The 16,018-nt window shown below is 46.2% G+C and overlaps 4 protein-coding genes across 7 annotated transcripts; 3 read left to right on the top strand and 1 right to left on the bottom strand.

Moving 5' to 3' along the window:
• Positions 1–7: 7 nt before the first annotated feature.
• ssh (Protein phosphatase Slingshot) lies at positions 8–7,035 on the top strand. 4 transcript variants are annotated; one of them, XM_089265637.1, is made up of 8 exons: positions 8–477; positions 2,052–2,288; positions 2,353–2,786; positions 2,849–2,914; positions 2,980–3,174; positions 3,259–3,528; positions 3,590–5,465; positions 6,838–7,035. In XM_089265637.1, exons 1-8 carry the CDS (start codon positions 421–423, stop codon positions 6,970–6,972), a joined length of 3,270 nt encoding a protein of 1,089 aa, XP_089121763.1. In that variant the 5' UTR covers positions 8–420; the 3' UTR covers positions 6,973–7,035. The 4 variants fall into 4 exon arrangements, with proteins under 4 accessions (XP_089121763.1, XP_017965833.1, XP_017965848.1 ...); XM_018110344.3 differs by having other exon boundaries at positions 3,590–5,971; XM_018110359.3 differs by lacking the exon at positions 6,838–7,035 and adding an exon at positions 5,531–5,886 and having other exon boundaries at positions 9–477.
• A 277-nt stretch (positions 7,036–7,312) lies between these two features.
• LOC108657722 (oxysterol-binding protein 1) lies at positions 7,313–10,615 on the top strand. Its single transcript, XM_018110379.3, has 2 exons — positions 7,313–9,618; positions 9,682–10,615. The coding sequence occupies exons 1-2, from the start codon at positions 7,984–7,986 to the stop codon at positions 10,429–10,431; spliced, it is 2,385 nt and encodes a 794-aa protein (XP_017965868.1). The 5' UTR covers positions 7,313–7,983; the 3' UTR covers positions 10,432–10,615.
• Positions 10,616–10,780: 165 nt separating this feature from the next.
• Positions 10,781–13,356, top strand: LOC108657752 (oxysterol-binding protein 1). Its single transcript, XM_018110409.3, has 2 exons — positions 10,781–12,339; positions 12,400–13,356. Exons 1-2 carry the CDS (start codon positions 11,383–11,385, stop codon positions 13,147–13,149), a joined length of 1,707 nt encoding a protein of 568 aa, XP_017965898.1. The 5' UTR covers positions 10,781–11,382; the 3' UTR covers positions 13,150–13,356.
• On the bottom strand, positions 13,291–15,910 carry LOC108657731 (uncharacterized). The gene is made up of 2 exons (XM_018110389.3): positions 15,690–15,910; positions 13,291–15,629 (listed from the first exon to the last, which is right to left on the bottom strand). The coding sequence occupies exons 1-2, from the start codon at positions 15,782–15,784 to the stop codon at positions 13,547–13,549; spliced, it is 2,178 nt and encodes a 725-aa protein (XP_017965878.1). The 5' UTR covers positions 15,785–15,910; the 3' UTR covers positions 13,291–13,546.
• Positions 15,911–16,018: the final 108 nt, after the last annotated feature.

Below are 16,018 nucleotides of genomic sequence, written 5' to 3'. Positions count from 1 at the left end.
ATTAAATATGGCGTCGTCGTGCTAAACTGCCTATAGCTCTGGCTCTTTGAAAACCTTTTTGTAATAACATTTATTATATTTATTCGTATTCGTTGTGCAGTATCAAAAATTGTAACGGGCGTGTGCTGTTTTTACAATCTGGTGCAACGCGCCAACATAATCTTAGTATTTTAAGTTAGAGAAGACAAAGTGCCGAGTGCAAAAACAACAGAGAGGAAACGACGTCGACAAAATGAAAATGCATTTGTGAATTTTCGCCCCAACACTTGACTCAACATACAGACATTGACACACACGCACATTAGACCAACGAACCTCAGCAAAGGATAGGCAAAGGAAAAAGACCAGCATAAGCCACAACGAAGGCCTTGGATACGAACTCGTTGCAGAAGAAACAACAAACGACTTAAACAGAACTCAATGGCTCTAGTGACAGTGCAGCGTTCACCTAGTGTGGCGGGCTCATGCTCGAATTCGGTGAGTTGCACATACATGTATACATATATAAATAAAATTGTATATATATAAATATATGTGTGCGTATGTGCGCAGTTAATGTGAAGTAGGAAGTGGGAGCAACGGGCGGCCTGCGAAATATTTGAGTTGCCCCATTTCTATGTAAGGTGCAATTTTACAGCTGCAACCAGCTACGCATTTGTTTGATTGTGTGTACGCGCGCGTATGTGTATGTGTGTATGTGCTGTAATCAAGCACTCACCCGCTCACTCACTTCTTCGCTCTCGGCCCCATGCTCTCTCACATTCGCTCACTCTCTATAATTTTACTTTGTTTTGGTTACGCGTTGTTAATGGAGCTTATTTGAGTTCAGGGGGTTTTACGTCTGTGTTCTTTAGCCACCGCCTATAAACGCTTCCTGTGCGTGTTCCGTGCTAGTCAGTGATCCTTTTGTTGTGTATACATACGTGTGCTGCCCGTCCAGCCATATGGCCAATTTAGATAAATTCGAATATCATGCAAAGGCTCTCTCCACTATCGTCGCTCCATGCGCTACTCTCTGACCGTTTCTGTTGTGGGCGTTTTGTCAGCGTCATCATCATCATCATCAGTCGCGCCACGATTCGCGCATCTGTTTGTTGTTTGATGTGATAGTTGTTGTTTTCGTTTTTATAATAATACCCTGTACACAGTGCAAAAGGTTCAAATGGGATATAACATTTTGTGTAAGAGTGTACGGCAGAGCGAAGGAGTCATCGATAGTGACTATTTATATAATTTAATAAAGAAATAATTACTTAGCTTGTTAATGATTCAATGGTTCATTTATAAAATAACAAATAAAACGATTGTATAGATTATCAGCTGTGGTGCCTTACTAAAACCGTATCTATATATGTGGTTAGTTATTATCTCTATATAGAATTTACAGCTATTATCGCAATGTTTGTTTTAACAAAACAACGTGAATAGGGTATAGGGTATTCACTTATCGGCCAGTCTCAATAGCCCACATCTTGTTCTTTTTATTTATTGTTGTAACTGAAGCAAATCCGAGCAGACCTCGCGACGTCGCAGCTGCCACACTATGTCGCCTCATCGCGCGCTCTCTTCCATTTTCAATAAATTGAAAATTTTGCATTGCCTTATTTGTAGTTTTGACAACGTCGCTCTGTGATTTTTCTGGCTGGTTCCGTTAGCGCGCCAACGAAAACGTCCTCGCCCCCACCCAAAAAATCAAAAACAAAAACAACAACAAATTGTTCTCAAGACCTTGGTTACGGCCTGCCCTTGGAATTTGTATTTATTAGACAATATTGTAAACATAAGCTTCCCACAATGTAGGTGGCGACGCACGCTCGCTCGATTGCTCGCTCTCTCGTCTGCTTCTCTTTTGATTTGCAAAGCAATTCATCATCAAGTTTGTTTGGTTACGAATTTCACTCAACTCCATAAATGTCACAATCAGATATTATATTTTGTATACACCGTTGGGTGAGTCTGAGTCACTCTTTACAGCAGTCGCGATTCGCGGAAGAAAAAGAAATTGACTGAGGAAATAAGCATAAAATAAACGTTTGGAATATCGTTTACAGGATGGCGAGGCCGAGGACGAAGAGGGTAACAACAAAAGGGAAAGGAGCGAATGTTATTTTGCTGGCAAGGGCACCGCTCTGGTGCTAGCACTCAAAGACATACCCCAGCATGCAGAGCGACGTCTTAGCACCGACTCAACACGGTCCACCAATAGTACGCAAAGCAATAACTCGGACATACAGCTGCATTTACAATCAATGTTTTACTTACTAGAACGTGAGGACACATTGAAAATGGTATGGCACAGTAAATATCAATTCATTATACAATCAATTACTCACAAAGTACTTATCCCTGCAGGCTGTCAAACTGGAGTCGCAGCATCCGAATCGGACACGCTACCTTGTGATCGCCTCGCGCAACTGTTGCCGCACGGCGGCGAGCAGTGAGCGACGCTCTAAAATCATGCGTCACAATTCTGTTAAGTCGACGACAGCGCCGCCTGGGACACCTGTTGCGCAACGCCAGCTATCCGTGGATAGTCACAAAACGCAGCAACTTGTCCAAGATGAAACGGCAAAGCGTTTATCAGGTAACGCCGCCAATCGTCAAAGCCTAAAATGTGATGTGGATGGTCGGGAAACGGCAACTGCTGGTGGCGCCGGCGACAGCAACAAGAATACCTCAGGCATGGAGGAATCCTGCCTGCTGGGCATTGATTGCAACGAGAGCACGACCATCGGCCTAGTCGTGCCCATACTCGCGGATACCACCATTCACCTGGATGGCGACGGGTGGGTGTCGAAGAGTGGCATTCAGTTTAATTATTGTAATTAATCGAATTCAATTATTGCAGCGGCTTTAGTGTCGCCGTCTACGAGAAGACCCACATATTCAAGCCCGTATCGGTGCAAGCTATGTGGTAAGTACATTTTTGTAAATGCACAAATATTTCATTGACACATGGCTTACTGCTTGCTTTTATAGGTCAGCGCTGCAAACGCTGCACAAAGTGTCTCGAAAGGCTCGTGAAAACAACTTCTATCCATGCGGACCATCCCACGATTGGTTATCCATATACGAAAGTCGCATTGAGTCAGATCAGTCGTGTTTAAATGAATGGAATGCCATGGATGCGCTCGAGAGCCGACGCCCGCCCTCACCAGATGCCATAAGAAACAAGTAGGAAATTGTTGCTAGCTTACAATGCCGATCAATGTATAAGAAAATATTTAATTTATCTATATTTATCTGTCCGGCTTGCAGACCAACCGCCAAGGAGGAAACTGAAAGTGTCATTAAAATGAAGCTCAAAGCAATCATGATGTCGGTGGATTTGGACGAAGTGACCTCCAAGTATATACGCGGTCGCCTAGAGGATTTATTAGATATGGATCTAGGCGAATACAAATCGTTTATAGATGCTGAAATGCTGCGTATATTGGGCCAAATGGATGCGCCTACAGAAATATTTGACCACGTCTATTTGGGCTCGGAATGGAATGCAAGCAATTTGGAGGAGCTGCAAAAGAATGGGTAAGTACATTAGGTAAACCGAATTATTTATATGTCTATTCAATTTAACACTTTAATGCAGTGTTCGACACATTCTGAATGTTACGCGGGAGATCGATAACTTCTTTCCGGGCACCTTTGAGTACTTCAATGTGCGTGTTTATGATGACGAGAAGACGAATCTCCTCAAATACTGGGATGACACATTTCGGTACATCACACGCGCCAAAGCCGAAGGCTCTAAGGTGCTGGTGCACTGTAAAATGGGCGTAAGTCGATCTGCTTCTGTGGTCATTGCGTATGCAATGAAGGCATACAAATGGGAGTTCCACCGTGCCCTGGAGCATGTGAAAATGCGTCGCAGCTGCATCAAGCCAAACAAGAATTTTCTTAATCAGCTGGAAACGTACAGCGGCATGCTGGATGCAATGAAGAACAAGGAAAAGCTCCAACGTAGCAAGAGTGAGACCAACTTGAAGAGCACAAAGGATGCACGCCTTCTGCCGGGCAGTGAACCAACGCCACTCATACAGGCGCTCAATCAGGCCAAATCGAAATCAATGGGCGAATCGGGCAGTGAGCAACAGGGAAGCAGCGATCATGGTCCTTATCGTCGCAGCAGCGCACAAAAGCAGCGTCGCATGATGCGTCGTTCGAGTAGCACATCGCCGAAAACACAATGTGCAGTAGAAGTGATAAAACAGCAGAGTCAATCTATGGAGAATTTAACGCCAGAGCGAAGCGTTGCAGAGGAGCCGAAAAATATGTTCTATCCGGGAAGCAATGGTGAGAACTATAGCGTCACCCAGAATCAGGTGTTACACATCCAGAAACATACTCCGCCGTCGGTACGTACACGTGTCCATGATCTCGAGGCTCATCAAGAGCCACCACGTCGCAGTCTACAGTCGCAGGCTCCAGCCCATACGCAACCAACACAGTCACAAGGACCCGTGTGGACTTCACTATCCAAGCTGATTACACAAACATCGTTTTCGCGTCGCGACTCCGGCTCATCGGACGTGTTCACAACCGCGGTGGGACAGGTGGATGAGCGCGAGAAGCGTCAACGTCGAAAAACGCAGTCTTGGACGGAATCGTTTGGACCTAGCGGCGGCATCATCCTCGACGCACCGCTGCAACAGCCCAATGTGACACCCAGTGCCGTACTTCGCACGCGCGGTCCACGACAGCGCGAACTGCCCTCGCGACATGCCAGTTGGGGATCGGGTGACAATCGCAGCAGCTTGCCGCTGCGTACAAGTTCCTGCAGCTACTACGACAGCAACCGCAACACCACAGCCATTTTTGAAGGTGAGATCCAGGATCTGAAGCGCAGTAGCAGCAGCACAACAGCGAGCAACTGCAATACCAGCGAATCGCAGCTGGGCACCGTGAAGCGCACCAAGCAGAAGTTGGAAGAAAATACTTCCCTCAAAAAGCGCTGCCAGGAGAACGAACTGGATGACCTGGATACAGCGACAGCGGATACAGGCGAAGCAACAGCGGTAGCGGGTGAGAAGAAGTGTGCCAATCTGTTTCGTAGTGTGTCCTCGGCTAGTACCACTCGCCCGCGCCAACCGTTGCGCTGTAACAGCGAGGAGCTAATGCACACCAGCGATATTGAGAACAAGAATACTGCAGCTGACCTGGTTGTGGTGTTGCGTGCGCACAATGCTGCTGTGGCCGAGGATCAGCGCATTTCGGGCAATGTGCAAATACTCAAGCAGAACTTTGAAGCCAAAGCGGGCGTGGTGGGTGTGTCGGGCATTGGCAGCACAGCTGCCGGCGCTACGAATGTGACTGCAATTGTTCCAAGCAAGAAAGCGACACATCAATCACTGCCCTCATCACCGGTTGCACAGCATGCCGATCATGTGTTGGTTGACAATGTGGTTGCAATTGCATCAGCGGCCAAGTCCTCATCGAGCACATCGGCCAACTCATCCGACTCCAGCGTAAGCGAAACTTGTGATCGTAATGTAAAAGGTCTAGTGCATAAATATCAAACCACTTCCTGTAGTAACAATCCTGTTGCGGCAACGCCGATAGCCACAACACTGCCGCCACCCACCAACAACACAACAGCAATCACCACCAACACCGCCACCACAACCACAACCGCCACCGCCGCCAATGCAGCAGCCAGCTCAGCCATCAACAGCACCATAAGCGTCACTAGTTTCAGACAACGCCCGCGCTCCTACTACGATCGATCGCTGTCAAACAGAGCACACGATTACAGTGAGAACCGACCGCCGCCCGCACCCGCCCGACACATTGCCAGCAATCTAAATCAGCTACAACTGCAGCAGCACAACACCATAACTCACCTGCAACAATCTGAACAGCAGCAGCAGCAGCAAGTGCAGCATCGTCGTCTAGCGCAGCATGGAAAGACCCATCCACTCACTAGGCTAAGTTTACCAAAGCAAAGCTTCAACACCGCTGCATACAATACCATGTAAAGGAATGATCTTTCTTACTAGACACACACACACACACAAACACACACTCAGTCTCACAAACACACGTCTACACAAAACTCGTAATAATAACTAAGCAGGCCTATAAAGCACTTCATTATTTTTGCTTTTCAGCTCGACACTTGCCTATTACTCTGTATTTATTTTATGTATTTTTCGCTTTTATTCACCATTGTTGTTACGTTGCCTTACATATGTCTCTCTCCCTCACCGCATCCCTCCCCCTCCACATCCCTCTCATCCACAATCAAGTGTCTATTCATATGAATCTATAAAGCATTATGCGATCCGCCTTAAATTTGTTTGTTTATTTGTAAAGCATTTGTTTCAGCAATCCTTAAAACAGTCCACCCATCCATCCATTTCAACATCCAATTTCTAAATGTTTTGTGAAAAGTGCCGTCAGGGACTAAAAAAAAAAAAAGAAAAAGAAAAAACAAAAACTATGAAAATGAAACTGTATTTTGTATTTTAAATTACTTGTAACTATATACATATATTTATTTTATATTATGCAAGAACTGCCTACGAATAAATGATTTATTGTATATATTCGAATATATATATATGTATATATACGAATATACATATATACATACATAATATATATAAAGATGTGTATATACATATTTATATGTGTACACATACATATGTATGTATTTCATGTGGTGATTTGTGTGTTGTTCATCCGTTCGTTTGTTTCTGACTCCACCTGTGCCCCGTCTCATCGGTAAGCTGACTCAGCTGACATTATGTTTGTCTATTTGGAAGCGTGTATGTGTGTGTGTGTGTGTCGTCCAATGAACTTTGCCATCAGCTTTTACGACCAAGTTTGTATTTGCAGCCTTTACCGCATGATAGCCACGTTTCGCTACTCCTGGGCCGAGTGCAAGAAGTGAGCCACCGAACCGTGATGAGACACCCCACCTATATTTTATTTTCAATGTGCTACCCACGAAACACAGATTTAATTAATTAACTTATAAAATTTGATATGTTATATTCGATACCAATATTAATATATTTATTGTATTGCCACCAAGCAGGGTGACTCATTATCTTACTCTGTATGTGGGAGTGTGCGACAGCCAAGAGGGCAGTTGTAAAAGCCAACTTTCAATTAATCAAAGGGCCTACGGCACATATAAGCTGAAGTGCTTAAACTTTATTTTTTCTTTTTAAATATTATACAGGTCTGCTTAGCGTCACCGCTCACTGACGTTACAAATAAATTGCGCAATTGGCAGCTTTCAATTATTGTTAACAAAGTCACATTTAGCTTTAATCCCTTTTTACACAAAAATAACAAAAACACATTTAAATTGTCGCGGGTCTGGTGAAACCTTGTGTCTGTATGTAGTATTTTTTTCGAGCAGTTGGCAGCGCTAGTTGGAGATTTAATGAAAAAAAAAGAAGGAAAAAGTGAAAAGAATATAATGGCATAATTAGGCTTAAAATATTCTGCTTACATAGTAGGCGTGTTTTTAATATAAAAAAGTATTTTTTTTATTATTATTTATTGACAACCAATAAAATGCATATCGTGGAAATACCACCACTTTGCAGTTGTTAGAGTCGGTCACACCATAAAATACTCACACAACACCGCAACACACATACGGCTATGCACACGCACACAAATGCGCACTTGACTTCCACAGTTTCTTTATTTTGTGCAGAAAAAAGTACTTAGTATTGCCGCTAGGCGAACGAAATTCATTGTGTACGCGATTACGAATACTGCAAAAGTGTACTTTATAATGCTAGCAGCTGCTTAAAACAGCAGCTAATTAAAGTTATTGTTACGGACTTGGATTTGGAGTTGTTGTCATACCCAGCCCCCCCATTACGATTGTACGTGGCGTTTGCGAGACCGAATCTGAGTCTGAATCGGTCAACAAGCGGTCGAGGTCGTAAGCAAGCAAGTGCTAATAGATTTTTATTGTCACAGTGGGCACGGCCACGACTGCGGGGTAGACCGATTGCTAGCATGGCGGACGCTGCGGCAAAGCCTGCCGTTGAAAAGGGCGGAGGCGATCCCGAAATGAAGGGATGGCTTCTAAAGTGGACAAACTATATCAAGGGCTACCAGCGTCGCTGGTTTGTTCTGTCGAAGGGTGTCCTAAGCTATTATCGCAACCAATCAGAGATCAATCACACTTGTCGCGGCACAATATCGCTCCATGGAGCGCTCATCCACACCGTGGACTCATGCACATTTGTCATCTCGAACGGTGGCACACAAACCTTCCATATTAAGGCAGCCAACGAGGTGGAGCGGCAGTCGTGGGTGACATCGTTGGAACTGGCTAAAGCGAAGGCTATTCGTGCTATTGAAAGTGAAGAGGAGGAGGAAGAGGAGACGGCACAAGTGGTGCCCAGCCAAGAGATCAGCACTGTTGTGCGCGATCTAACCGAACGTCTGGAAAATATGCGCACCTGCTACGACCTAATAACGAAGCATGGTGCAGCACTCCAGCGTGCTTTAAATGATCTAGAATCTAACGAAGAGGAATCTCTGGCCAGTCGCACAAAGATTGTCAATGAGCGGGCCACGCTATTTAGGATTACATCAAATGCAATGATAAATGCAGGCAATGACTATTTGCGCTCAGCTGAATCACAGGGCCATAAATGGTCCAAAATGCTGCACCACGAGCGTGAGCAGCGCCAGCGACTGGAAGAGATCATCGAGCAGATGGCAAAGCAGCAATCTCAAATGGAACAAGCTGCCGTATTCGTACGCCGCAATAAGCCGCTGCCAATGTCATCGTCCAGCACAACGGTGTGCATGACTCCTGGAGCTCCTGGCACCAACTTGACTTCCGACGATGAAACTGAGTTCTATGACGCCGAGGAATATGGCTGTGATCGGACAGGCGACTCGCCCATAGACAGCACATTCATACTGAAGCTTAACAAGCGGCGTAGCAGCTCCGAGGATCAAGTTGGCTCCGAGGGACATACAGGCAGCTCTTCGGAAAGTGACGAGCAAAGACGAACCATCCAGACCGTGCAGCAGGTGTGTCTCGTTAGCGCCGCACGCGTTGCCTCCGGCGGCGATGACAATAATGGAGACAAGGTCGATGAAGCTTCGAAATCACAAACAGATCTTGTGAGAAGGGCGTCAACTGCCAGAGCTAGCAAATCGGGCAATAAGGGTGCCATGGTCAATCGACGCACGCGAGTCCCGGATAAGCCAAATCACTCGGTTAACCTGTGGTCCATCATGAAGAACTGCATTGGCAAGGATCTGTCCAAAATACCCATGCCCATCAATTTCAATGAGCCGCTATCCATGCTGCAACGCTTGGCGGAGGACTATGAGTATAGTGAAGTGTTGGATCATGCAGCTACGCTAACAGACGAATCAGAGCAGCTGGCCTATTTGGCGGCATTTGCGGTTTCCACATATGCGACAACAGCGGTGCGTACGGGTAAACCGTTTAACCCATTGCTAGGGGAGACTTACGAGTGCGATCGCATGGATGATCTGGGCTTTCGCTATCTGGCTGAACAGGTGTCGCATCATCCGCCAATAGCTGCTCTACACTGCGAGGGTAAGCAATGGGTTTGCTGGCAAGAATTTTCCATGACGAGCAAATTCCGTGGCAAGTATTTGCAGGTAAGGAAGATGCGATTTTCCATTGTTGTCTTGAAAGCTTTAAGTCATTCACTTCTTGTTCAGGTGAATCCTCTGGGCGGAGCGTACATTTTGTTCCCCAAAAGTGGACATCGCTACTCCTGGCGCAAAGTGACAACAACTGTGAACAACATAATTGTTGGAAAGATCTGGGTGGATCAGCATGGAACGATGGAAATAGTGGGCTCTAATGCAGCGCATGGAAACAAGTGCATCCTGAACTATAAGCCTTATTCCTACTTCAGTCGTGAGGTGCAGCGCAGCGTGAAAGGTGTGGTTCTCAATCGCAATAATGAAGCGAAATGGGTGGTGCGCGGGACGTGGGATGATAAAATCGAAATAGCGCCTGTGCTGGAAACGAGTGGCACTGCGGATAATCCAACCTACACCACAGGCGAATACAAGGTGGCATGGCAATGTCGCCCACCTCCACCAGACTCGGAAAAGTATTATAACTTCACCACGCTTGCCTGTCAGCTGAATGAGCCGGAAGATGGCGTAGCGCCAACGGATTCTCGTAATCGACCCGATCAGCGTCTCATGGAGGAGGGCAGGTGGGATGAGAGCAACAAGGAGAAAGTGCGCCTTGAAGACAAACAGCGAACGGTGCGAAGAGCTCGCGAAGCTGAGGCCGAGCAAGCAGCTGCCGAGGGACGGCCGTACCCTGTGTATGAGCCGATGTGGTTCAAGCGCGAGAAGGTGGAGGGTAGCGATGAATTTGTGCACGTCACGAAAAATACATATTGGGCGGCTAAAGCTGCCCAGAATTGGAATGGCTGTCCAGATATCTATTAAGAAATAAACGCCGCACTCTTATGTGAATTAATTGAATATGCAAGCCTCGAAACTCCGCTGTCAACCACTAATAACAAAGAGCCACTTCTCGAGAGTATCAATAACTTACAGAACTATCAAGCTAATCGATGTAATAACATTTTTTCACTACTTAGTGCATATATAAATTAATTACTGTAAAGTAGCTGCGAATGTTGATACTGATACTGAAATGATTTTATTGCGAGCTCAATCTCAAGTTCGCATCGCATTGATTGCGATTATCAAAATTGTTTTCCCTTGTTCGGGTTTTATTTTAATCTTTGCTTTAATCAGTTAAACACTTATGGCACATAGACCTTACCATCCATACACATACATACATATATATATATATATATATTTATATATATATATATATCTAATCAATATACATACATATGTAGACATATTCGTTCTAGTGAAAAGTCTAACAGCTTTTCACTCTAAACAATAATAGCAACAACAATAAGGAGAAACGTGTTTCCCCTTCACCGCAAATTGTTTTCACCTTTGCTTGTATGTATGTATATATATACATATATGATGAGGTTCTAAACAATGCAACGAGTATATGTTAAATGTTATAAATTTATGCAATTTATTATTAAAGTATTATTTTAAATAAAATAAATCAATTGTGTTGTGGTTAACCCAACAACTACATTTAGGCCATGCACTCACGCAATTAGGAAGACGACGAGAAGAGAAACACCTATGGCACCGCCTTTCTCACCGTCCGCGATAATGTACTATCTGACTGACTCACTGTCAAAAAACTGAGCCGAACGCGAATCGTAATGCTGCCATACCTTATCTGTGCCGTTCGACTAGCGAAATGCTCGCGCGATAACGCAAGCAGAATGTGGTCGCAGCGCTCAACCAGGGAGTCGACGTTTTTAATTGCGTTCAGTTATTCGCTAGGAATTGAATATGTCTGGCGAGCGAGCGCACCACAGACAGCGACGGAATAGCTCAAGTGTGAGCATGGACTCCGCGCCCGACTCCCGCGCCTCCTCTCCGAGCAACAAATTACGATTGTCGCAGAAAAAGAGACGAAGCCGTTCGACAAATCGAACTGCCAGCGAAAGCAACACGGAAATGAAGGGCTGGCTACTGAAATGGACCAACTATGTGAAGGGGTATCAGCGACGCTGGTTTGTGCTCTCGAATGGCGTGCTTAGCTATTACCTCGATCAGTCTGAAGTCCATCTGGCGTCGCGCGGATCGATAACGCTCAAGGCAGCCGTAATCGAACACGTGGATCCCTGTACGTTTGCAATTTCGGATAGCAGTAAGCAGCTGAGCTTTCGCGTCAAGGCGGAAACTGAGGCGGAACGACAGACGTGGATTACATCGATAGAGCTGGCCAAGGGCGCAAAGATGCCAGCTGCCGATAAAGAAAATCCAGCTCCAACTGAGGTTAAAATGATCAGAAATCGTCGCACCCGAGTGCCGGACAAACCACACTACCCGCTCAGCCTGTGGACGCTCATGAAGAACTGCATTGGCAAGGATCTCTCTAAAATACCCATGCCCATAAATTTCAACGAACCGCTCTCGATGCTGCAGCGCCTGGTCGAGGACTATGAGTACTCCGACGTGCTCGATATCGCCGCCAGCTGCAGCGATGAGTGCGAACAGCTGGCCTACTTGGCAGCGTTCACGGTCTCTGCATATGCCACGGCAGAGACCCGGATTAACAAGCCTTTCAATCCTCTGCTGGGGGAGACCTACGAATGCGATCGCACTGACGATCTCGGCTGGCGCTGTCTCACCGAGCAAGTGTCGCATCATCCGCCAATTACGGCCTTGCATTGTGAGAGCAAAGAATGGGTAAGCTGGCAACAATTCTCGTTGACAAGCAAATTTCGTGGAAAGTATTTGCAGGTAAGTAATTGGCGCAGCTGATTCATCTGAGTTACTCACGATTGTTTCTAAATGGAACAGGTAAATCCAGTTGGTGGGGCCTTCGTCTCTTTCCCCGCTACGGGCCGTCGTTATTTCTATCGTCGCGTGACAACAACTGTGAACAATATAATCGTGGGCAAGCTGTGGGTCGATCTGGAAGGCCAATTGGAGATCGTTGGCAGCAACGCAGCAAAGGGCTACAAGTGCATTCTCAACTATATACCGTATTCATACTTCGGTCGTGAGGAGCAGCGCAGCATCAAAGGCGTGGTGCTCAATCCAAAGAATGAGGCCAAGTGGTTGCTGCGTGGCACATGGAATGACAAAGTCGAAATAGCTCCGGTGCTGCATACCAGCGGGCCGGCAAAGAACCCCAGCTACACGACTGGCGAGTATAGGGTTGCCTGGCAGCGACGTCCAGCTGCCCCTGATTCGGACAAGTACTACAACTTGCCCGTGTTTGCTTGTCAGCTGAACGAGCCGGAGGAGGGTGTTGCGCCAACGGATTCACGCCTTCGACCCGATCAGCGTTGCATGGAGGAGGGCGCCTGGGATGAAAGCAATCGCGAGAAGCTACGGCTCGAGGAGAAGCAGCGAGCGGTGCGAAAACAGCAGGAGCTAAAGGAGAAACAAGCGATCGCCGAAGGACGACCCTTTTCAGCCTATAAGCCCATGTGGTTTAAGCTGGAGCGAGTGGAGGGCAGCACAGAATTCATGCATGTGTCTAAGAATACCTATTGGCAGGCCAAGGCGGCCCAAGACTGGAGCGGCTGTCCGAATATATTTTAACAGCTGCGCTAAAAAGTAAACACAATCAATACGAAATGAAGCCGCAATATCTAATCTTTCAACAAAGAGGTGGCTGACTCTTTGTTGTCGTCGTTGTCTTCCGCTAAAAAAAGACGTGAGCAATCCAAAGAGCAATGTTATAAATTTACTCAGTTTATTAGTAAAGTATTATTTAAATAAAGCAACTGTTGCCAGAAAAGAAAAGAATCGAATCGGTCATGAACATTGACGAACACCTGAGTTGATATCGCCCTCTTCAATGCGCACGATAAGAAGTCGTTTATTGACTCGATAATCAGTTAATCCAACGCGACAAACGTGGCAAATCGATTTATTAATGCCATCATTTTCTAAACTAAATGGTTAACAACAGATAACAGTGATATCTGGCCACGATCTAATTGGGTTCCGTGGTTTGGGAAGTAATAAATATATCCAGCGATTTAAGTAGCGCCACCACTGATGGATCGCGACCCTGGAAACGACGGAATACCTCCGCCGTAGGCACCGAACCGCCATAGCTCAAAAATGTTTGCTTATACCGTTTACCCACTGTAGCGTAGTGTTCATCGCTGCGCTCTTCTGCGAATCCACTCGAGATATCAGCGGCAATCAGCTTGGAATACAAGTGGCTAAAATGTGCGGCCGCCCAGTCGCCAGCAAATATGTCTGTCATGGAGCAGGGATGAGCGTCCTTCTTATCCAACGGCATACACTGATAGACTGGCCAAATCTTACGTACAACATCCAGCCAAAACGCGCTCGAGCGATGTAGCTCCACATCCAAGTCAGCTAAGTACAATTCTTTGCATAGTTTATGCCCAGCCAATTGTGTTTTCAACAGACGTGTCTTCTTCGCAAGCTCAATATCAATTATATCATCATTGGCATAGTGGCCAGACAAAGTCTGAAGCACAGCAGTGTCGTCCAGGAAATTGCTCATCACATAGCCCGACACTTGCGAGGCATCCCACTCGATGTTAGAGAGTCCTGCCAAGTCGCTGTAGCCCGCTTGGGTTAGCAGATGCTGCAGCGCCGTACCAAAGGTCTTAAATACCATTTGCAAGTCGTCATAACTCAGAAGCGTAGGCTTCTCCGGAGTGGGATCTGTAAAATTGAAGATAAGTGCGCAGAGCGGAGTAAGGTTAGCTGTTTTGTTTCTATTCCGTATGCCAACCATCCAGCCATTGTTGCGGCCGAACTTGTGCTGCTTCGAATAGCAGTCGACGTAGAAGCCACCAACCGGTGTCGAGCTGTTGCTCACATCATTATCGTACACATTGAAAAATTTGACAGCCGGATGCCAGACTTCAGTCTTGGGCTGCTCTACAATGCGTATATTAAATAGCTTTTCACTCAGCGCGAACAATCCGGAGAGCACACGTGGAAGTGGGAAATACTCTCGCAGCTTTTCTTCCTGTAGCTGATGCTCGGCTATGAGTTGTTTGCGTGCCCAGTAGCTCACATCATATGCCTCTAGCTTATGCTCTGCACCGTTTGCAGTGGCAAACTTTTGCACCTCCTCTATCTGAACGCTTTGCGCAGGACCCGCAAATTTCAGCAGCTGGGCAAAGATTTGCTTCAGATTGTCCACACTGCCAATCATTTTGGTTTGCATGGACATGTCTGCATAGTTGGTATAGCCCAGGAGATTGGCCTGTCTCTTGCGCAAGCCACGAATTTTCTCCAAATGCGTGCTATTCTCCAGTGCTTTATCTTGTTGCTGGGATGCCTTCAAAACATTGGCGCGCCACACATTCCAGCGCTGCAGGCGATCTGGACAGTATTTAAGGAAGCCCTCCACAATCGGCTGCTGTAGAGTAATTTTCCAAGGGCCTTCGAGTGCCTGTTTAGGATCTCGCGCCGTGGCTTCCAGTAAGGTGTCTGGAAAGTCCCGAACTAGCTGAAAATCGTTGATGACATGTGCAAACGCATGTACTGCCATATTAACTTTGTTCTTAAAGTTGCCACGCTCCCGTCCCAGCTGGGTAATCAACTCTTTGAGGCCATCCTGACCATCCTTACTCAGCGTCAGGCCATTCAATTTGCCCTCAAGCAGGAATTTTTGGCGCAATCGTTGCTCTGCCTCGCCTGTTTGGTCCTCTTGCTGCATTAGGGCTGTATAGACCGTTTTGTTGCAGAACTTGGCAGCACGCGCGTTCCGCGCCCGCTCGTGTATGTTCATATAGGATTTGGTGGGTATTAGCGTGCTGTTACCCAGATAAAGTGCCTTTGCTATACCCCATGTGGTTTCCAACGGGGCTGTAACTGCATCCAGTTCACTGTATATTTCAGAGCCTTTTAGTTGCTTCCCATTTTTTATATCCAGCTCCAGGGCTTTCACCGATTTCTCGACGGCGGCCGCCTGCTGTCCAATTGCTCCCAGGCACATCTCGATAGTAATGTCGGTAAATGCCGGCAAGCCATTTGGCATAAGCAAGCCTTCACCCAATTGACCCTCCTCACCGATTTCAGGCACACTATGGGCACAAAAAATGTGTTAACTGAACTTGTTCCGCAACCAAGAATTCAACACTTACAGAACAATATAGCCCGGCCGGCTGGTAGTCGTGTGTAGGCAACGTTGAGCGGCATTTGCTATTGCCCAATGGCGCTGACGCAATATGTGCAACATGTCTTAATTACGAATTTAAAACTACTTATTTACAATTATGAAAAAATGCGTGCGGCCAAATTTTTTGACGGCCTGCGTTTACACAATACTCTCAGCTGTTCTGCTTCCTCTTAGCCGGCATACGATAAGTATCGTTTGTACATCTATTGGTCTAATCGGCGAAACGATAGCATACACTAACACAGCTTTTATATCGATATATAAAACACATCGAAAATTAACATGTAGCGCCAA

Source organism: Drosophila navojoa, chromosome 2 (assembly GCF_054131105.1).
Source record: "Drosophila navojoa isolate 15081-1374.11 chromosome 2, UAZ_NAV_1.0, whole genome shotgun sequence".
Classification (NCBI taxonomy): Eukaryota; Metazoa; Arthropoda; class Insecta; order Diptera; family Drosophilidae; genus Drosophila; species Drosophila navojoa.
The sequence above is the reverse complement of the archived record's forward strand: the minus strand, read 5'-3'. Positions and strand labels throughout refer to the sequence as shown.

Coding starts and splice junctions, on each gene's coding strand:
- LOC108657731 (XM_018110389.3), bottom strand. CDS start 15,784: ATGTTGCACATATTGCGTCAGCGCCATTGGGCAATAGCAAATGCCGCT. Junction 15,630..15,689: donor CGGCCGGGCTATATTGTTCT/GTAAGTGTTGAA, acceptor TTGTGCCCATAG/TGTGCCTGAAATCGGTGAGG.
- LOC108657722 (XM_018110379.3), top strand. CDS start 7,984: ATGGCGGACGCTGCGGCAAAGCCTGCCGTTGAAAAGGGCGGAGGCGAT. Junction 9,619..9,681: donor TCCGTGGCAAGTATTTGCAG/GTAAGGAAGATG, acceptor CTTCTTGTTCAG/GTGAATCCTCTGGGCGGAGC.
- LOC108657752 (XM_018110409.3), top strand. CDS start 11,383: ATGTCTGGCGAGCGAGCGCACCACAGACAGCGACGGAATAGCTCAAGT. Junction 12,340..12,399: donor TTCGTGGAAAGTATTTGCAG/GTAAGTAATTGG, acceptor TAAATGGAACAG/GTAAATCCAGTTGGTGGGGC.
- ssh (XM_018110344.3), top strand. CDS start 421: ATGGCTCTAGTGACAGTGCAGCGTTCACCTAGTGTGGCGGGCTCATGC. Junction 2,787..2,848: donor ATTCACCTGGATGGCGACGG/GTGGGTGTCGAA, acceptor CAATTATTGCAG/CGGCTTTAGTGTCGCCGTCT. Junction 3,175..3,258: donor CCAGATGCCATAAGAAACAA/GTAGGAAATTGT, acceptor TCCGGCTTGCAG/ACCAACCGCCAAGGAGGAAA.